The sequence below is a fragment of the Pseudorasbora parva genome, chromosome 23 (assembly GCF_024679245.1).
Source record: "Pseudorasbora parva isolate DD20220531a chromosome 23, ASM2467924v1, whole genome shotgun sequence".
Taxonomy (NCBI): Eukaryota; Metazoa; Chordata; class Actinopteri; order Cypriniformes; family Gobionidae; genus Pseudorasbora; species Pseudorasbora parva.
The window spans coordinates 20,542,631-20,565,851 of record NC_090194.1 but is presented as its reverse complement, the minus strand read 5'-3'; the positions used below and the strand labels follow the sequence as shown (position 1 = coordinate 20,565,851).

General features: G+C 37.1%; 1 protein-coding gene across 3 annotated transcripts in view; it reads right to left on the bottom strand.

Annotated features, from left to right (window-relative positions):
• map3k1 (mitogen-activated protein kinase kinase kinase 1, E3 ubiquitin protein ligase) overlaps positions 1-23,221 on the bottom strand; it is an 84,466-nt gene that overhangs the window by 22,522 nt on the left and 38,723 nt on the right. Inside the window, exons 1-9 of one of the 3 annotated variants that reach the window (XM_067434255.1) lie at positions 11,951-12,095; positions 9,917-10,067; positions 7,398-7,607; positions 6,434-6,628; positions 4,288-4,404; positions 4,051-4,199; positions 3,610-3,731; positions 2,090-2,171; positions 430-622 (exon numbers count right to left, since the gene is read on the bottom strand). In XM_067434255.1, coding sequence (XP_067290356.1) covers positions 430-622; positions 2,090-2,171; positions 3,610-3,731; positions 4,051-4,199; positions 4,288-4,404; positions 6,434-6,628; positions 7,398-7,607; positions 9,917-10,067; positions 11,951-12,000 — 1,269 coding nt within the window. In that variant the 5' untranslated portion in view covers positions 12,001-12,095. Of the gene's footprint in view, positions 1-429; positions 623-2,089; positions 2,172-3,609; positions 3,732-4,050; positions 4,200-4,287; positions 4,405-6,433; positions 6,629-7,397; positions 7,608-9,916; positions 10,068-11,743; positions 11,907-11,950; positions 12,096-23,221 lie in introns of those variants that run through there. The other 2 variants (XM_067434256.1, XM_067434254.1) reach the window with 2 other exon arrangements.

The window sequence follows — 23,221 nt, the reverse complement described above, 5'->3', positions numbered from 1 at the left end:
AAAAAAAGGCAGATGCAAGCGTTGTTTCGCATGTTCCGCCAAACAGCGTAAACTTACGTCAATGGTAGTTCCTACTGTGTACTGTGCAGTGGAAAAAAATGATTCCCAGTTCCTGCAGTGTGAACACACCAAAAAGCATTACTTCCGCCATTGGTTCTAGGAACTATGAAAAGGTTCCTCCGGTGCGAAAGCTCATAATGGGAACCTCTCTTCAAGGTACAAAATTAACCTACAGTTAATTCTACAAATGTCACAAAGTTGTCAGTTATCGACTCGAAATCACTTTCTTACACATGGACAACTGGGTCTCATTTAGGTTGTAGAATGCATGAAAGCCACATTCTTTTTGTTCATGAATGTTCACTTTAATGAGTTCTGTCTTAAGACCTGATTCACGATCTTGTCTTCGTGTATAGCAGTTGAGCGCACCTTGATCCAGGGTTCGGCGAGCTCGGTGTATGTCTGGGGGATGTGCTGCACGCCATACTGTGGAAGAGAGAAGTCACCCTCCTGCCCCGCTCTAGAGCTCTCAGTCTGAAGAGATGAAGACGATGAAGAAGCAGCAGCTGTTTGACTCTGGGAGCGGTTTGTTGTGCTATCCACTGTAGATGATGCCTCATAACTACACACACAAATACACAGACATGATAAGTAATGATGCAGAAAATTCAGCTTTGGTCACAGAAATAAATTACATTTTACAATACATTTACACAGAATATTGTTATTTTAAATTGTAATATTTCACAGTATTACTGTTTTTACTGTATTTATTTAAAAAAATGCAGCCTTGGTGAGCAAAAGAGACTATCAAAAAGACACTTTTGAATGGTAGTGTATGTAAATAGCTTATGTACCTACTAAAGAATGATACCACTGCCGTTTGGCTAACTTGTTTCTTATTAGCAGATAATACATTTAAATTCAATTTAGTTAATTTTGGGCTGCTGGCAAGCCATGTAAAACAGTACTTTTGTAGTATGGCTTATTATTGTACACAACTTTGGGGAGATTTTAATTTAGGGTCTAATTCTCTGCGTCTTAGCCTGCATATTACTAGGATATTGGCTTATAAGGCACATATTAATGCCTTATTCTGCATGACCATATTCTACATTACTTACTCAATACCTAAACTTAACAACTACCTTGCTAACTATTAATAAGCAGTAATTAAAAGTTTATTGAGGCAAAAGTTAATCTAAAGTGTGACCACAAACTAAATTTTTTGGCAGAAAATAATGGCCCTGTGGTACAAACTAAACGTGTTCTTGCAATACAGTGGTTTATACTAATGGCTGCCACTGTGTCTCATAACACAACAAAACACGCATGTTTAATAAGTCTAACAATATCCCAAAAGGCAAAAAAACTAATCCATGGTTTATGTTCTTTTAAACTGAGATGGTAAGAGCATGATGCATGATGTCTGAATGTGCCAACCTCTCGACAGTCATGCCATCTTGCATTCAGCCAAGACAAATGGAGGGGATTTACTTTATGAAATTAGAATAATTGCAGCTTCCTAAAGAAGAAACAGCAGGGTTTGGTTTCGGGCATCATTGTGTGTGGGGCAAATCTCTGGATGGTTTGAGGGGAGCTGGAAAACACCAAAAACCAACTAGCTGCTAGCATGTCAATCCCGGGCAGACACACAAACATGGCTGGTGCCGGGCTGTCTCGCTTACCTAACCGCCAGAGAGGAGTGGCCGTCCCTGACCTCTACATGACCTCATCTCAGTCTCAAATCCTAAAAGCAAATACAAACAGGAGAAATCCCACAGGAATACGTCCAGAATGAAGACGGATGACTTCATCTGTTTCGCCGCACAATCATTAGCGCTGGATTTGAGACGTGTGCTTGCCAGCGTTCTTAACCTACATCTGTGCTTGTTTGGGCTTGTTGGGTCCAATTAGCATCCTGCCTGCTTGCTTTTATGTAGGACTCTTCTCATGGGTCATGAAAATATTCCTGATGTTCTCTTCTGAGAAAATGTATGCTCATAAAACATCTGTAACTCAAGCGCCCAGCTTTAAACATGAACCGTTGAATTCTCTAGGCTTTAAAATCACGCTTCTACATCTTTACCTGTAAAAATCATGTGACTTCCACTTGGCTCTACACAGAGGGCAGATTAATGTATCGTGATTTCTCCGGCACTCCTCAGCCCCTGAAAAACAAACAGTACACAAGAGATGTTCTCATAACTCATTATTACATGAAGGCTGTCAGGGGATATAGGGTAAGGATGCTCAATCAAACAACTTGTCAGAATTCAAATTATCTTGTGATGATTCTTCCTGTAATATAACAGGAATGTAATCTGACAATGTATTATGACAGATTTGTGCTATATTTAGCCTTTTTTTACAGCATTAACCTATTGGATATGTTTTGGTAATTCAAATATCCGTAAGGGGGTGTTCATACATGACACTTTTGTACTCCTGCATTATTACTGCAGAATATTTATTTTTATTTGTCATTCTGCAACAATCTCTGGTTACGTTGCTGCCTGTTTTTCTGTGTTTTTAGCTTGAGGGGAGATCATTTGAAGAGCTCTGTAATAGAGACAACAAATGAGCATTTGCAAAACGGAGAAAGAACATTTAAAAGATCTTCCAAAGCCTTTATTTTTGACACTATCTTAATATTTATTGTATTTATTGCCATATAAATAGCTGTGTTTACATGGACCCTAATAATCTGTTCTCGTTATTGAACTAGTGGCGCACAGACTATAAAAGTCACATGTAACCATGTCAATCAGAATGATTTAGCCATATTTAAAATTTCATCCGGATTCTAAGGGGTGGTTTAAACCTTTTGTAACTGTGACGTGAAACAGGACAACGTTCTACCAGTCCTTGTTTTGGACTCATTAACAAATGGCTTGTTTTGGCCACGGGAAAGGGCGTTTTCACTCCTTGATAAATATAAGCTGCACGCTACAATGCATCATGTGATCGTTGTTTCCCAATTAGGACTAAAATGTATGTGTATATATATATATTATATATATATATATATATATATATATATATTAAGTCTCTTTAAAAAAAGGAAACTCTGCATATTCACAGTGATCTATGTCAAAAAAATCTATTTCTATTTGAAGCTTGTGAACAAATAAATGTGCACATCCCTTTATTTAGCATTCATGTAAACTATATTCGGATTCATCAAATGGTATGAATTAATTTTGATTGAATCAAAAGATGTCCATGCAAATGTAGGTAGTGTCTTTATTAGCAGACGTAGATTTGAAGAAGATGCAATCAAATTTGAGCACCTAAATGCTTGGTTTATGTAGAGCACTAGGGTAGCTGAAAAAAATGGGCAGAAAAATATTCAACATGTCCACTCTGGACCAGATACAAAGTATTGTGTCCCACAAGTGACTCTTTGAATTGCCTGCTGTGCTTGAACTCTTCTATATGAACTTGCACAGTGACTGGAGGGAAATAAATCCCTTCCTTCTAATGGATAAATGTATATGATATGCTTTAAGACAGACTAGTCACTTACCGTGACTACTCTAAATATCATAGTAGGTGATGTTTTGATAATCTGATATAGGACCACTGATATTTTTGCTTGGTACTCACATATAGACATGCAGTGATGGTGGAGTTTGTTTCTGCAGCCCTCTTCACAAACTGTCAGACTTTCCTCATCTAGCATGTCCAACAGACAGATAGGACACATCTGCTCCTCCTCATCCTTCATACTGGTCACAAAAGTAGACACACAGGCACAGTTTTAAAAGTTACTAAGACAAAGGGTGAGTGGTTTTTAACTATGCCTATTTAAAAGTGTCTTAAAAACGTGATGCTCATGATGTAAGGTGCTAAAAAACAAACAAGACTCTTCACATCAAACATGGGATTAACTACAATAAAAAAATAATAACCCAGTACCAGCCCTAAAATCATGGATGATAGGGTCTCTTAACAAGAGCAAGTAAAACAAAATCCACAGTCAGGGATAGCCTAACATTACATTCATCACCAGTTCAACAAGGTAAGTGGCTCTCGAGCATTACAAACCTGCTTTCATTGCTGGATGGGGAGGCACTGGAGGTACATGACGTGTGAGAGTTGGACATGCGGGACACAAACTTCTGGATGGTGCTACGTGAGGGAGCTTTGATGCGTGAGCTGCGGCGACTGTGATACTTCTGAAACAAGCTCTCCACCTGAATGAAATCAAACCATTAATGTTCTGAGTGTGAGGAATGGCACAACGCTAGCTGTGGGGCTTTGGCTGGATTAGAGTCACCTCACCTCAAAGTTCTTGAGCGTCTTGCGCCAGAGCAAGGGGTCTGACGGCTCCAGCTGGAAGACTCGGAGCATGACGAAGAGCACGTGGATGCAGAACGTCCCTCGGCCACAGCTACAGGTCTGATCACAAACAACACAATGTGACAAAATTACAAAATACAATAATACAAAATCATATTATGAAGTATAACTTAATATTATGTAAGTGAAAATTTTAGTAAAGTATATAATAATATATTAGGCAGACCAGTTTTTATAACAACACAGTGGCGTTTGTTTTTACATTAAAAAAATAAATAAAATTAATCTACAGATTAGGCTCCACAAATACCAGGGCTGGCCCCCGACTAAAGATTTTACTAGTCGACTAGTATTGGTTCAGTTAAGCCATTAGTCAACTTATCTCACGTTTATATTAATTGAATTACTTAAATATAATGGGATAGAATATTTGGCTTGTTACACGCTCAAGTGCACACACATTTATTATTAAACTAGAGTTTTTTTGAGTCCGTGTCAACTGCAAAGATGAAGTTGACGATGGTGACATGTAGGGGTGTGACGGGACACTTATCTCACGGGACGAGACACGAGATCGGGTTCACGAGAACGAGATGAGACAAGATTTTTTACATAGTATTTTTAAGAAATCCGCAATGATGAAATGTATGACTAGAAATTAAGAATTGTTTGCAGGTGCATTTGAAATGTCATCTCTAATTAATCATCTTGTAATGAATGCAATTTCATTTCTACTTACTTAATATTAATTATCATATAAAGTAAAAGACAACAGTACTGTACTGTATTCTTTCCTGTATGATTGTCTTTTCAGACCTAAGAACTGCACACGATCTTCTTTTGACCTCCTAACTGAACTCCTTCCCACAAATTGATCATACATATTAAGTATAAACAATAACTCTTTTCTTCAAGCATAGAACCTACAGATACAGATTTAAGAGTGATTACAACCATCTTTTAATTTTGGGAGAAATTCTCATGCTTCAGGGAGCCGCTTTCAAACAGCGGTAACGTATTGAAATTGTGTTTGAATGCGCATTCCCGTTTACTTTAAATTTCGCGATCATGTGTATACTCTGTGATTAGGGAGCAGTGGTGCTGAACGGAACGTGCAGTTTAAAATATAAGTCTGCCACCTCTGCTCGCAACGAATCCTCCGCCACGGTCTTGACCACTAACATGTAACACACACACACAGAATGAGAGCACTTCAACACGCAACACACTCATAACACACGCTTGTCTTCTCGTCGTGTGATCACTGCTGCGAACACCTCGTTCTAGATGAGCTGATGGAATTGAAGTGACTGTTATGATAATCCACATGAATGAAATAGTCTTTATTTCTATAAAATGAAAAACTAGAGTCAGTGGACATGTAATATAAACTTCACGTTCACACTCTGTTATGACCAGGTCATGAGAATATGAGGAGACAGCTTTTCACCTTGACGAGAACTCTCGCCACAGTTTAGTCTCGTGGCACGAGATCTCGTCACATTCCTAGTGACATGCCATCTCTGAAGTGGACATGCTCCAGTTCACAGAGACCAAGATGGCAGAAAGCATATCCAATTTTTTCCCTTCACAATGTTTTAAAAATACCAATATGAATACCACAAGTACCCACCATTTACGCTCCCTCATGGATTGCGTCACTTCCTGTGTTTTTTCTTCTTCCTGTAACTAACTGACTAATACAATTTTGGTCAACGGGAAGCCTCTTCTCGTCGGCTAATGTTTAACCACCTATCAGGGGGGCAGCCCTAATAAATTCTATAGTTTGACATACAGAAACCAACCATAGTCAACGGCAGGACAAACATGGTTTCCCTGCGGTGTCTCAACACACTTCAGACTCCATGAAATCGATTAACGATCTTAGTTTTCTTTCTTTACTTTAATGATGTATGATGACACTAAAATATGGCAAACATTTTCCAACTAGTTGTTCTAGTTTAAAGCCTACTTCTATTATGCATTTCTTCTCACATAATACAATCATTTCAAAGTATCAGTTTATATGGCAATTGATGTGTCAAGGGCCTTGTAACCTTTAAGGGGTTTTCTTTGACAGGTACATGGTTTAAGACTTATAAATATTGGACATAGGGACATAGCATACCTGTGGCCCAATGAACACCCGGAATTTGTTGTCAGGACTATCTCCGCCAATCAAGAATGAATTGGGTCCTATTTGTTGCAGCAGATAGAGGCGGGCTCTCATGACCTTGTTGACCCTGCGGTTGGTCTCCTCTGGACTATATGGGGAAAAGCCATCAGGGGAGGGAGCTCTGCGAGGGGGCGTAACCCTGCCGCTCTGTAACGACACATTTAGACCAAAATATCAGCTCCATGGCAAAACCGATGTTGAGAGTTTAAGACCACCTAAATGCAAAATGTAACAGACTTCTAGATTTATTGTACTTTTTAAAATTTAATCCATGAAAATTATTATTGTTTCTTTATTAACGACATGTCAGCAAAAATACAATCTTCGTGGCAAGAACATGAAGTAAAAACAAGTGAAAACAAATCAACAAAAGATTGCTACTCATTTAACCAACAAAAGATTACTACAAGACAAATATTCTAATACATTGAATTTCTAATGACATGAACAGCACCTAGTAAAAACAAATGGATCATACATGCATTTGAAATAACAAAAAACAACAACAACAACCTTATACTAGGATTTATTTCATGTAACCTATATCTGTGGCATTCGTCCCATTCCATCTGCCACTTGTTATGGATATAGGAATTACTGGTCTAAGGTCAGAGGGTGGAATTTGACACTGAAATGCATTGCTGTTAAATTTAACCGGTTGATGGAAAAGCAGCATTCTAAAAACACATTCTAAAAAATCTAAGCGATTTGTAATAAGCCATTAAGATTTATTCACTGTATTTCAAAGTGCCCACAATAATACAGTTGTTCATCAACGGCACATGTCTATTCACAATGACTTTTAGGGTGAACTAGACTGGCAGAAACCCTGGTCGAAGTACATTTGCAAAACACTCATCTATACGAACAACAAAAATCCTGCCACAAGAAGACAATAGAAATGTGACAAACTCACAGGCACTGGGGACCCTCTTCGTCTGCGCAGCCCAGGAGAATCAGGCTTCCCAGCAGTCTTTGTGGAGGACGATGAGGAGGAGGATGCAGCTGAGAAAGAGGAAGGTCCAGGAGAAGGGCTACGATGGCCTCTGCTTTGAGAGGAAGATGAGCTGTGACCGTCGCTTCCCGCCTCGGTGCCGTCAGCTCTCAGAGGAATGGGCTTCACTACCTGAGATACGGACACAAGAAAATCAAAAACTATTTCCATCCATGTCAAAACAATCCCCGCTCACACGGATCCATGAAAACTAACGCTGTATGCTGAGCCAATGCTGAGCCAGTAGATTGCAATTTTACTTTGTAAAGAAACACTACGCACCTTTAAACTGAATACGTAATACACAACACCACTGCTTTTGTGAAGATAACGGTACATAACGGTATATACCCGTTTGCAAAAGTTTGCATTTTTCAAGCCCTCAAAAAACTTTTGTCATGTAAATGAACAGCAAAATAAAGTTTTCCATTTTTAGTTGAAATTTGTCATGTAAACGGCCCCTTAGTGTCTAGCCACAGTGAAACTGCAGCGGAGCGTTCAAGCACACAGTGTGAAAGTCCGCCAACAGGGTCAGTTGTTCTAATGGTTATGTAAGGAAGGCCTGCTGCTCTCAGGAGGAGACGTTCCACTTCAAAATGTCTTATTTCCTGTTCCTTACTCCAACCGGTTTTCAGCTATTTTTGGTAACAGGGCATCTGAGCCAATGATTCAACCATTAACAACAATATTTAACTAGTTCATTAATCCAGGGATTTAACTGTTAACAGTAGTAATGTAGAAAAATCAGTAATGTGCTGAAGAATCAGAAATGATGCCATATGAATAAAATGGAAGACAACGGAGACAATGTGCTCTGACTATTACCCCTTTTCCACCAGAATGAACCGTGTGCTAGTTCAGAGTCAGTGCTAGTGCCAGTTCAGAGTTGGTTCAGCTTGCGTCACTTTACGCCTCATCTTTCTCAGCAACACTAGAGGCAGCGGGAGATACAAACTCACCAGGCTTGTTCGGGATGCATCGGTGCTGCGCAGACTGATCTGCGAATGTTATCAAATGCATCTCGAACAAGCCTTCCATGAACAATGGTTGAAGTTTTGACTATGTAGTATATATTTATTTTAGCGTTACTATTGATGCACATGGCTTTAGGATCCTACATCAGCATAAAAACACAGCGAATCCAACGCATTCATGCAGCTCGCTGTACTTTGTATCGACGGAGATTACATTTGAGCAGCTATTAGCTGCCAGTCACAAGTTTGTGTTCATCTTGTTGGTCATGGTAACCCCACCCCCAGCCACTTACACAAGCGGTTCTTACTTCTAGCCCAGATATGGTTTGGTGCTACTACTTAAGAACCACTTTTCCTGGTTCGGAGCCGGTGCTTTGGGTGTCGCAAGACAAAGCACCGATTTGAAACTAGGCTCTGGCTCCAAACCAGAACCACTACTGCCTTAGTGGAAAAGGGGTATAGACGAGATGATAAATTTAAATTTAGATTTATATAGATAAATATTATATATATATATATATATATATATATATATATATATATATATATATATATATATATATATATATGTATATATATATATATATATATATATATATATAATTAGTCTTATTTTAAACAATTTATTTACCCCAAATAGAAATAAAGTCTTTGTATAATTGACTTCAAGCTAAATACAAAAAAAAACATTTAAAACTAGAATTTAAAGCAGTTTTTTGAAATGGCATTCCTCAAAACAAGCCCTGTTTATAAGCCATGCATGCAAGACCAGATTTTTTTTTAAACAACCTTAATAATAATAATAATAATAATAATAATAATAATAATAATAATAATAATAATAATAATAAATTAAAAAATAATATATTAGAATTTGTGATTTTTAATTATTATTTTAAACATTAGTTAATGCATTAGCTAACATGGACTAGTAAAGATTGGTTGTTTGGTTATTACATGTTTATTGCATCATTGGTCATGTTGTTCATAGTGCATTAACTAGACTTTTGAATGTTAAAATGTATTAGTAATATTGAAATTAACTAAGATTAATAAATGCAGAAATACTGTACGTGTACTAATGTAGTTAACTAATGAAAACTTATAATTGTTACCAACATAATTTTATCAACCTTTTGACACTATTGCAGAAAAACACGAGCACAACAGTAATAGGCATGTGGAAAGCTACATTTCACCACTGGACTGTCTCAACAACTAGTTGACTAATCTTTAGGCCCGAAGCAGGCCCTGTATAATTAGCTTGGTTACTGCTTCACCTGACCATCATGGGACACGTTTCTGCATTTTCATAAGAAGCGTTCTTGTGTTCAAAAACAGCTGGATACAGAGCAACAGGGTTGTTGGAATGCATTTTTTAAAAACTGGCCTATTTTTGACATGGTGCTTTAAAATGAGCTTGTGGCGAGATGTGCAAAAAACAGCCATGGTGTCATGCTCTCGTACCATTGGGCCTCTTCTGCTCCGCCTCTCCAGCCACTCGCTCTTCCAGGTGGGCATACAGGTGGCCTTCAGCTTCTCTCGGATCAAACGCTCCTCTGGCCGGTCCTCCATCTTCTGCAGCCCGCGCAGAGTCTCCTTGCTCTCCATGTCCCGGCTGCAGAATGACAAGAAATCATGATCAGAAATCTGAGCGTTAAAAAGCATTTGCGTGAACTTATTTCACTGTATTTATCCCTTTCCAGAGTATTCAACAGATATTTCCCAGCAAGCATCGCAGACAATTGACCAATATGGACTTTTTGATGGCAAATGCCAATACCGTAGAGAGGAAGGTGGCCGAAGGAAGGCTAATACATGAGATTTAACACTATTTATTAAGTATTTCAAAACTATTTCAAAAGTAAAAAAAAAAAAACATGCAATTAAATGTATATTTATTTTACATAATATATACTAAATTAGAAAAACTATTTTTTTGGGGGGGGGGTGTCAGCAAATTGCAGTGTAGCTCAACTCAATTTCACAGTTTATTTGATATTTCTGTCTAATAATTTATTAGCCATAACTGATAAACAAAAGACAGTAAACTAATGAAGGTGGAGAATGGGAGCTCCTGTGTGTCTACTGGTCAAATTCAAGTTTCAATACTTATCAGCTGATGCGATCAATGAAAGTGCTAAATATCAGCCGACTACTGTGTATAAAACACATGTTGATGTATCTCTCTTGTAGTCCTAACAAAGCTTACACAAAATTTGCACAGTCACATAGCAAAATAAAGATTCACATGTAAAAGCGTTTGTTTGCAGTCAAAGTTGAATGTGATGAGACAGACAATGGTTACAACAAAATTAAAAGATAATCAGCACATTTAAATTTTAAGTGTAAAATGTTTTTGACTATGTAGTATATATTTTAGGTTGTGATGGCTTTTTGTTTAGTGTTTTCCTAATATTGCATGTATTAGTTATTGCTACTGAAAGATATTTGTAATGTAATGTTTTAACATTGTGTGCACCTGCCCGGGGACTGCAGATGGAAACTAGCTTTAGCTAATTCTGGTACAAAACATCTTTTCGTAAGATTAACGTATTTTGTACATTGTCCCGGACAAATAAACTAATTAAATAAATGAAATAAATAAGTCTACAACACTGGCTTCACTGGCTGCAGTAGTGAATGTATTAATTTAACACACTTTTCCAAAGCGACTTATAAAAGAGGAACAACACGTGATATTTATCATATGTAGTCATAAATGCAAGGCATGAATAAATTACTCTTATTTTCAATTAATTGGTCAGGAAAAATGTAATGCGATTTGTTTGCTGGTTAGTCCAGTTTTCCAAATTACATCCATTGATGAGGGAAAGTCACATTGAGTTTTTTGTTGCGTATCGAGGGATTTATTCGGTAATCAGATCTTATCAGAATATTACAATGTAATTCGTCTTTTACAAAACCAGTTACAATTTTATTAACTGACAAATGCAACTGAAAAATAACATGAAACTCTCTGAAATGCATCCTAATTGGAACATACACTTGAGTTTTCAAAATAATTTACAATACATCATTTTAACACATTTCATCGATAAATCATATAATTAATAATTTGACAGATAAAATTGATCCATATGCAACGCATGTATCGTTACACCTCTGTTAAACGATTGCATGTCAGTGTATCAAAGTGAGGTGCAACAAATATGCTGAAACGAGTTGTAATAAATGGTTCTAAAACTGAAGATTCCATGTTACAAGGACGTATTTTTACATATAGTGAAGGGAGGAAACAGCATTAAGAACAGTTATCTCTTGCCAACTTACCAATCATGCTTCAATTTACACAAGATGAACATCACAACTGAGGGTCTCATTAAACATCATTAAGTGAATGGTGGAAAAGCCCCTGAACCGCCCAACAGAGACAGACAGAGTCACAGACCGAGATTAAGATTGAGAAAGAAAGACTACGACAGACAGACAGACAGACAGACAGACAGACAGACAGACAGACAGACAGAGTCTAAGCACCAGTTTGACGCTGCGTGTCCACATGTGGTGGCATGATGGGGAAAGAGCATCTCGTTCCGTAATGAGCAGCAGGATCACGGGTAACCCTTCAACTCTTTCGGGCTCCTCAACAAGCAGCAGCGAGCGCTGCATAACAATAACAACCCTGGACAGGAAAGCCAGACTTCCTGTGCTCCCCCAGCAACATCAAATGAGGAAGTGCAATGACGTCAAAAACAGCAACTCTTTTGCAGAAGCGTTATCTGCTGACCAACTAATTGTTAGCGCTCTGGCAAAAACTAAAATTGCAGATATATCACATTACCGTTTTTTTCTTCTAATGCAGAATACAAACTCTGAATACGATCTTAAAATTTACATGAAGATTAGCTGTGAAGTTTTTTTTTTTATTGTGTCTGTAGTAAAATGACCGTATTCTGCTGGAAGAGCAGAAATATGACAACAACTGCTTGTGTTTTCACTGGACTGGCCAGCTGGTCAATTAACGGTTGTTAATAATGGAGAATAGGCACGGGCGGGTATTTGAAAGTGACACTAATGATCGACCATGTAAGCAAAATGAGTTCTGTGACTCTTACAGTTGCAACACAAATGCACAAGGTGACTTGCAGTTCAATGCAGCAACATTCAACACTTTTCCCCCTTTCAAACTGCTAGATGCAACTGAATATAAAAGTGTGCAGAATCTCAACATATGAACCTAACTGTTTAAACTTGACATGATGTATTAAAAACAAGTCCAGCCGTTGTTTCAAAACAGAATGTCAAGCCAACAGGACGATAATAACGGTGTTAAAGATAATTATGGTAATTTGCAGAAAGGGCTTAGAGATGCTTTGAGTTTTTTTTACCAATTGAGTTCACAAGATCAACATGATGCCTTATGTTTTGAGTTTATAAATTGTATAGGGCTTAACATGAAAATGGAAAGGGAAAATATGTTACTATGTAAATTCAAATAATAACTTTTCACCTCTCACCAGCATTTAAGTAAAATCCATCCATCCATCCTTACCAGTATGTAATTAACTGAGGCTGTGAATCGATTACATTTGAGTAATTGCTCACACAGGCTTCTTTGATTAAATTTCACAACATTAAAAATTAGTCACAGAACACATGAAGCAAGCATATATTTTAAATAACCAATTCTAGTTTTACCAACACATCAGCATTATTTTACAGTGCTGTTCACCATGCATATACTATGTTCCTTTTCCTTACCACAATAATTACAATAACTGGGTAATAACTAGATACGAACCCTGAACCAACCCCTAAACCTAACCTTATCTAATTTAGTTACCTTATATTAACCAGTACATTCTTAGTTAAGTACACTGCCATACTGTAAAATAAGGTGCAACCAACCAATATATCTAATAAACGGCATTTTTAGCCATTAAACATTATGTTTCAAAGCCATCATTAACATTTTATAAACCTAACAGTACATTTTCTGATTGTAATTTATTAACAATTACAGGACATAATAAACCATAACTTTTAATTTAAATAAACACAAACACAAATAATAATGCCTACTAGGGCTGCACGATTTGGGGAAAATATATAATTGTGATTATTATGGGTAAAATTGCGATTGCGATTTAAAATGTGATTCTTTTTTTTTTTTTTTTAATTACAAATTAAAAGTGTGTGTATATAAAAAAAATGTTTATATATTTAATACTAATAATTATTATTATGATTATCATTACTGCTAAAAATATTATTACAAATAAGAAATATTACCATTACAATAACATTTTCATAATTACAAATAAAAAAATAGAGTATGTCAGAATAAATATAACAATATAATACTCATACTAATTATTATTATTATTTTAGTATTATTTTACAGAAAATGGATTTTACAACAACAACAACAAAAAAAAACTGCTGGGTTACCTATTAATATGCAGACAGCCTATGACTAAAACTAATTAGAAAGGTCTAAGCCTAAAGAGTTAAAAAAACAAAAAACAAAAAAAAGCAATTATATATATATATATATATATATATATATATATATATATATATATATATATATATATATATATATATATAATAAAAATTTGTGTTGTTTATCTGTGATATAATTTCTTAAAGTCTATGTCTTTAATATGAAATATGAATGAATCTTGTGCATCCACTGTGGGGGAAAAAAAAAAACTCCTGTACATTGAAGAAAAACATGGATTGTCCTATAAATCTATAATTGTTTAAGTTTATTAAGTTTTAAAATGAATTAAGTATTATTTTCTTATTATTTATTACCTAAAGTTTTTAATTCATACTGAAGGCCAGAGGGCGCCCTCGAGCGGAAAACGCCACATTTGCCTCAAAGAAGTAATGACGTTAATTTTCAGGAAATTTCTGATGTGAAGCCATGTGTGAAGCTAACGCTGTAAACAGGAGATAGAAACGCTTTGATTAAACATCATGACAATAAACACGACTGAAGCAAAATATGGTGTATTTGAGTTCTTCAAGCCGTCAAGGGTATTTTCATAATAATAAAGTATATTATAATGCAGTGCTGATTGACATAGACCTCATCACTGAATAAAATCTCATAAAATAACGCATTGTATGCCTCATTCTGTGATGAGAAGCCACATCAGCTCACAAACACTCGACTGACGATATGAAGTAAGGTAAAACATTTCATTAAACGTTGTCTTTTGTTGAACAGTTTATGAACGCTTCACTAGTTTGTGAAGATGTTTGACTCGTGTTGCTTTTTCAAACGCACGTTATAAGCGACTCAAACTCTCAGTCTTTCAGACGGAGCAGCGTTACTCCTGATCACAGAGCCGATCTTCGCTAACACACAGGGCATTTATTTATTTCATTAAAATCGCAGCGTTTGAGCTTTCATAAATCGCACAAGCCAAATCGCGATTGTGGTTCGATTACGATTAATCGTTCAGCCCTAATGCCTACATAAATTAAATGTCACATTTAAATTTGGATTTATTTAGCTTATGATATTTGATGTTAAACAGCAAATATAGAATGACAGAAATTAACCTTATTTTTTTCTAGTGACTGATAACATCTACATTTTCCAGTTGGCCGAATTGAAATTCTGTGAATTGATGCAATTTAATTCACAGAAATTAAATTCGGCCAACTGAAAAATTTAGAGGTGATGAATTATATCACTTGCGAGATGATAACTTGAAATTGAATTGGAGACCTGAATTTATTTTACAGTATATTTTATATATATAAATATAATTTAATTATAATATCAATAAAAAACATGAAAATTGGTACCCCTAGTTCAGAGATTGCTGTTTTGTTCTTTCTTTGTTCATTCTTCGTTCGAAAACCATTATTATTTTCCTTGATTACTTTAAATATTCAAATAATTTAACATTCTAAAACTCTAATGCTGCTATTATCATGAAATACATTAAACACTTCAAGCATCACTCTTAATTTGTATCCTTGTTCTAGCAGGTTTATTTCCATTCGTTGCAATATGTTTCTTTGTTGGTTATTACTTACATGCCATTATTGCAATTTCATTAGTTAATATTTACATTAACATGTATCTTTTAAAATAATGTGTGTTCATTAGCATGTGGTAACAGCACGGGTATGCAGAATAATGAAATGCGAACGCAAAATGAGGAATTGATCTCGTTGCTCAACAATGTTTTCATAAATGTTTAAACTGCAGACGGTGTCAAGTTTTCCTTTGTATGGACACATTGCTTGTGCTGACATAAACACTAATTCTCACACATTCTTCAATGTTCTGGATGAGAACCGTGCGGCTTTAACGTGACCGCAAATGGCAACACTGTAAGCGTGCAAGTACACAACAGAGCACCTCACTCCCACACACAAAAAAAAGGAGCTCTCACAAGCCTGAGCCAGCCACAACGAAACCGGATAGCAGGAATTCACCATCTTTACTTTGAATGGGAAAGTCGGTGGTGGCCAACCCCTGCCTCTCAGATAACAGCTATCCCACAGTGCCATGGGGCAGGAACAAAGAGGCATTGTGGGCCACGCAGGTGGGATGTGGAAGAGCCAGCGGCTGGGAATCCATTTCAAGTCTCCACGTAAGCCTAGACTGCAGGCCTGTAGCTGTGCACACCCTTTCTCATGGGCCGCGGTGCTCTCAGCGCTCGGGTTACTGCCAACACAATGAGTGCGTCTCTGCTGGAGGGGAGCTGAACACTCAGACGTTAAATCAAGACTCCAAATATCCACTGAACTAACCAGCACTCAGCACAGGTAACTAAACAAGCCGCAAACCTTTCTACAAAACAAAGCAAAAATAACTGCTAAACCGTAATGGCAGGCGTATGGTGAAACGCTCAGAGCTTTGACCATCAACCCAACATAAAGCAAAGCCTTTGTTTAGACTCCAGCTCCGCAGAGACTGAGCATTTAGCATCATGAGGAGCATCCTGGGAGGATTTCTTAAAACAGAATTCAATGAGTTCAGATGATGGAGACTTGTTGGCTGAGCTGTGTTCTACTTCAGGGATGGGATAACTTGCACTGTCCTGCAGAGTTTAGCTCCAACCCTGATGAAAACTAACTTGTCTGTAGCTTTCAGGGTTCTTATACATTTTTCACTTCAAAATATGGAATTACAAATTACATACTTCTCCATGCTTTTTTTCCTCAGGGGAAAAATTCATAGATTTTCTCAATTTCATTGATTTTCTCAAAGTGACAACATACAGAGCCCCTTTGCCTTATAACCCATTGCCTTTGGCTTTTAGCTTGCTCAGTTGGGGACATAAAATATTTAATGATAAAACTTTCTCAAATTCTGTTGCACTATTTTTCTGTTACCATTGTGAGGCTGCTTTGAAACAATCGTCACTGTAAAAGGGGACTTGCGTCACTGCCATCTTACTATGAAGAAAATGAGAGAACATGATCAAAATTTGGGTACTACCTCTAATATCAAGGCCTAATGTCCAATTTAACACATCCTCTGTGGCGGCAAAGAAACCATGACACGAAATGGGCTGATGGCACAATACAGAAGTGTGCATCGTCCTATTTGCCAAGATCAAGGGTCAATAAAAAGACTGGTACTATGAAAAGAGTTAAACATTTAGCTTTTCTTTATATTTCAAGGCCTTAGATCTTTTTTAACGCATAGTCTGTGGTGGCCAAGAAACCACACAGCGAAATGGGATGATGGCTCAGTGTGTACTGTCCTATATACTTAATGGTTTCTCGAGCACTGACGAAAGTCTGTATATGTTTATTTTTTCAAAGTGTCCTTTTATAGACTCTGTAACACGGTGCTAAGAATATTGTGAGAAGAAACCCAAAATGCTTATAACCTGCATTTTTGCTTACTAAAATATTCATTCATCGTGTTCGACAATCACCAAACAGAAAAATAATTTAAATAATCACTAAACAGCTGCCAAGATAAAACACCTTTGATTATTAAATTCTTAATTTTCTATTATAGAAAACTAAATTGGGACAATAGTATGGGAATGCTAATATTTTTCCATACTTTTCCAAACTGCATTATTATTTTTTTATTATTAAAGTAAATATGAATTTATTCTAAGCACGAGGCATTTAATTTAAAGCAGACAATCCTGCGACTGACCACGGGCATCCCTGCTCTCGTAGAATCACAAAACTCACTCCTCCACCAGGAATAAATCAATATCCGAATGAGTTTTAACACTGCAAATGTATTTTTATGGACATCCACATGAGAAACAATGAGAACACGAAGTGTGGTGACCGATTGCTATAGCGCCTCCGATCAAGCAAAGCGGAACATTCATCTCTTCTGCTTTAGATACAGCATAAACATGAACGAACATCAGAAAGATGCCATACAACTTACAGAAAGGAATCATGTTTTAACGTAATCACTCTGTATTTTACCCAATGTCAATAAAACGGCTTATAAATAAATGTCATATAACGTCATGTTGACCTCAGAAAAGCCATTCAGTCACCATGAACTCGATAGTCAGCTAGAAAAATTCATGAGATGAGCATTTTTTAAATAGTGTATTCATATTTTGGTAAATATTTGCACTACATTAAATATATTAATAATATTTTATACTTTTACATAACCCTGTTCTTTAATGTTTAATATATGTTTGAATATATCCATCATGAAATCAAATCGAAAAAGACTTGTCAAATGTGTCAATGCCCTACAATAAACTGCTTAAAAAGTGGTAACATTATCAAATGTTCTGTAAAGTTTAAAGCACATGATCATATCCCATTGCGCCACAACACAAACATGGCTCTTTTTTGGCAGCAACACACTGGACTGGCTGCAGGAAGCCTTGGAAAATACATTTTTGTTTGGTGGCCATTTCTGAAACCACCCACCACTGTCCTGCCAACATCTCTAACAACCACGTTTAAGGAACTAGGACAGGCATGAAGTATTAGTGTCTACTGCTGTAGTGAAGATAATCAAGTTTCCTTGCCTTTAAGCATGACGGGGGCGTTAGAGACCAAACTTTGTCACGCTTGTCCACCAGGTTCCGGCTGTAATGTGAACTAGCACATGCAAAGAGCTGCTAACTGCCACTGACATGAGCGTTACCACGATATCATCACATTCAGTACAGTCGAACTGGGTCACACTGTGAAACTAGGAGAGCTTTCAATCACTGCACAAACTGGCTTACCGTACACCTGAGAGCAGGGGAGAAAAAACCCCCTGGGTGGAAACGCTCACGAAATGACTGCTCTCCTATTATGTTGTTTCACAAAAAAATATACCATCTAGGAAACGTAATATACCTGTGATCATGTGTACTGGTGCAAGCCATAAGGTGTCAAATGGTCATGTGATGCTATTTTAAAAGCTAATTATTTTGATTATTGGTGTAATAGAATGGGTTAACATTAAACTTTAAATGTTCAAAAAACATAACTGCTGCTCTATTCCCAGTCTGTCTGAAACGTGCCGATTTCTACAAAGCCCCTCCTTCTGAAAAGCTCAGTGTGCTATGATTGGCCAGCTGAGCCAGTGATTTGAAACCTCATCTTTCTTTGCGTATGCCTTTAGGCAGGCATTATGCTAATATTTCACACTGCGATGTGGACGTTTGAGGAAGTAACATCTGGACTTGGATCAAAGTGTTTCTCTGCTAGATAAAATGATTTGATCTTAGTGACTTTTCAGAACTTAAACATGCACAGATACATTACACACTAAAGGAAAAGGAAAACATTAAAAACCATCATATGACCTCTTCAAGCATATTGTCTGATTTGGTCATTTTGTACCAAAAAGAAAATTCTTGGCTTCAAAACTAAACCAAAAAATCCTGGACAACCTTTATGTTTGGAGTAAGCTCTTAAGCTTATTCTTCAGTTGGCCTTATTCCAAAAACATCTAGATTCCAACCAGTATTAATTTCGTTAACGAAGATGATAATGAAAAATATTTGCCAACGGCCACTTTTTCTATGACTAAAACAAGACATTAGGTGCGTTTACATGGAGCATTGTAATCGGTTTAAAAGCCCAATCCGAATGAAAATGCTCCATATGAACACCTAAATTGGAATAAAAATGCCCAAACTGAATGAAATTGTAATCGGTTTGAGAGGGGTGGGATAAACCTTTTCATGAACCAATCAAACGAAAAATTTAACCAGACCGGATTACTTTTCCGTAAGACGTGATACACAGCGGTGTATTCACCACTGACCGCTCGCCGCGCTCACACGCAGGATAATGTTGAGAGGAAAGGTCATTTTTCTGAGGGGTAAACTTTTTATTTTGTAAAAAATTATGAAGATAATATTGGCATAATGACAGACATAGCCTGGCTACATCCTCTCATCTTGACAGCATTTGTCCACAACTGCGCCTGACAGAACAATTTATTTTATTTTATTACACTTTAAAACAAATAAATAGCTTTTATAAAACCAAATAAGTCCTGGTGGCCGTTGAAAGTTGCTATGGCATCTGTGAACACATTCCAGCTGAGGTGATTGCGATTGAAAATCAGCACAAGTAAACAGTCCACTGAATCTTTATTTCGGAATTATTTTAATTGGAATGACAAAAAAGTGTGCATGTAAACGTGGCTAGTGACAAGCTAAACTAATATCTGATGATAAAACTGTGACGAAACGTATGCTGTTTTTCTTGGGTAACGAGATGGGACTAGAATGTTATTTGAAGAATATCGGACATTACAAATACATATCTTCCTCTGTTATCTTTCAAAAATGTGCGTCCATTAATGAGGGTGTCTGTATAATCTAATTTCTCAGGGTGCGTCTCAATCAGCTCCCAACTTCAGTAGTCAGGGCACTGATCAGGGATCAGCCCATTGACTTATTACATGTGCCCTGATTACTAGGGTTGGGCATCGTTTTGATTTGAACGATTCTGATTCCGATTCCGATTCTTACTTTCGATTCCGGTTCTTTTCGATTCTCGATTCCGATTCTTTGAGGGGTGGAGTCAAAACATGTCACATCGATATTCAATGCTATTTTCAATACCACGGGGGGAAAACGCTGCATATACTGTCAATTAGATATTTTTTATATATATATATATATAATTTTTTTTTTTTTGTCTGTCTTTTGAAAGTCTAGGCAATCAAACATTTCTTCTGAAGAGATCACTTTATATGATAAAGCTTTTAAGCTTTTTCTCATATATAAACATTGATCAATTACTATTAAAATTATCTCACAAATATTTGTTAACTCAATGTATTTTTTACAGCGGGGTAATTGTGTTGCAATAGTTTACACACAGCACAAGGAAGCTTGATTTTGAATGGTAAATTGAATAAACAAAGATACATATTACAAAAAATAGCACAAATAAATACAATAGAATAAAAGATATAAATGAAATAGACTGCTTTATTTTTTCAGGTAGGTCTAACATTCAGGTAAGAAACTGAATAAAAAAACGCAAAGTGGCTAAATAAATTTAAAATAACATTGGATAATGTTTTTTGCAAAAAATTAAATAGTTTCATATAAAACCATTAAAGTTACACAAGTTGATCAGTCAAGAGCAGTGTGATCGTTTGTCTTTCTGTAGTTTGACTTTGAATAACAAATGACTGCTGTCCCTTTAAGAACTGCCGCACTCATGGATCCTGAACACTGCTCCTGTTACTCATTCTTCATTTCTTCCTGAATTGTTTAAGACTGTGTTTACATACTGTTCAAAATGTGCACTGATAATTTGTTTGAGTGTATTTGACCAATAATAAGCTGGAAAAAGAAGCGAATATTTGCACTTGTATGTCAGGGGCGGCTTTATTACGGTAGGCTATGTGTGTGTGCGCGCTTCAGATGTGAGCTTGAAATCTGCGGGGATTCGTAGAATTATGTGCAATCCCGCGCGAAATTCAGACCGATCACACACACTAACACGCTGTCGTAAGGAAAAGTCCAGCAGAACGCGCGTCCGTCGTGTTCAGAGGGTTAACCGGCTGAATGAGAATATGCGGCTGTCGGTCGGTCAGAGAGGAGAGGAGAGCAGAGCAGCTGGGATCGATTGTGTAGGCTGAGCAGGCTATCGTATCTTTTCAGATATTTCAGTATCGATATTTTTGACAACACTAGTTGCACTGTGCCGACCCAGGCTTTTAAAAGTGAAATAAATCCACACTGCAGAGCCGCTTACCGGGCTTCCTTGACTAAAAGAACAAGCGGGCGCGCAAGCTCCGGAAATCAGGTGGCCATGGAAACCAAAACTTGCGCGCTTGGAACCGAAGATTGGAACCGAAAATACATTTTCTAAACGATTCCAATGGAATCGTTATTTTTTAAACGGTTCCAAGTTAGAACCGGTTCTCGATGCCCAACCCTACTGATTACTGAACCAGAGAGCTGATTGAGACGCAAGTTCAGACGTCACAGGTACGGGTAGTCTAGGCTACCAAAACTCGAACTAGCAAGCTTCTATTGTAGACTAATCTGAAAATGGTCACGCAAAGAACGATATTCGATAGATATAAATGTCAGCTATTCTTAATTTTCTTTTTTTAAATACAGTATAAAAATACTATGAATTAAAAAAAAAGAAAAAAAGAAAGGCTTTAAAGACAGCAGAGAGTCAGTCAGTAAAATCTCCAGCCACCAGGTCATTTTACTAGAATGTTGATGGAGAGGAAGTTGTGGAACAGCAAGCTGACGGGCACATGAAGCGGATAAAACTGCGTCATCGTCCCCACCGATTTTGGGTTAGTTTGACTACAAACTTGATTGGTGTATATTGCTTTTTACGTTTGAACCATCATCATGCAAGCTTATCATATAAACCTTTTTTAAGCATTATTTTTTAACCATTCAGGTACATTAAGCAGCGAGGGAGAATTCATTTAGGTAAATGCATATTAAGTTAAGCCTGATATTCGTGCGGCGCGCACCTCGTACAGAGCCTGACTGAACTTGAGTTGTATTTCGTACGTTGTGCTTGAACGTTCGGTCCTCGTAAACTTTGTCATTTGTGTCTTAAATAAATGTCAACAGTTTAATAGGGCTGAGTTTCGATTAAAATTTCAAGAATTGATTCGATTCCGATTCTCAAGATCTTGAATCGATTATCATTATTCGATCTGATATGATCCGATCCGATCTTTGAGATTTAGATAAGTGTTTTTAAAGAAAGCATTTTTTCCAGCAGTTACCTGAATATTACAGGACTGTAGTTATGCAACATATTGATACTATTATTATAGACATTTAACTGCAAATAATAGAGTATTGCTGGATGTAAAGAACAATCTCCCTTCGAGAGTGCTCTAGTCAGCGAACGCGCACTGTGGAGAGGGCGCGTGCTGTCATGACAAGCCAGCCATTACAACTTCCTTGGCAGTAAGCGCGCGCTGCAGTGAGAACGGCTATGACTTAAGCCACGTTCTCGACATATCCAGCAGCCCGAGTTTACTCGTCTACCTTACTCTAGTATTCTCTGTCCGCCGCGGTAACTAGTGAAGAGGAAGTGAGGGAAAACTCGGTCTGTCCGCGGCGCTTTTTCAGCACGGCGGCGGTGGTATAGTGACGAGAGATTCGGCTTGAGTTACGGATCGATCTTTAGAAATTAATATGAAAATCGATTCAGAATTGGTGAATCGATTTTTTCAACACAGCCCTACAGTTTAATATAAAGCATGTGTTGTAGTAGGCTATGTATGAGATCCTGGTAGGCTATTAATGAGGTCTTAAATGTATAGTTCACCCCAAAATAAAGAAATCCATCATCATTTACTCACTCTTAAGTGGTAAAGGGATATGT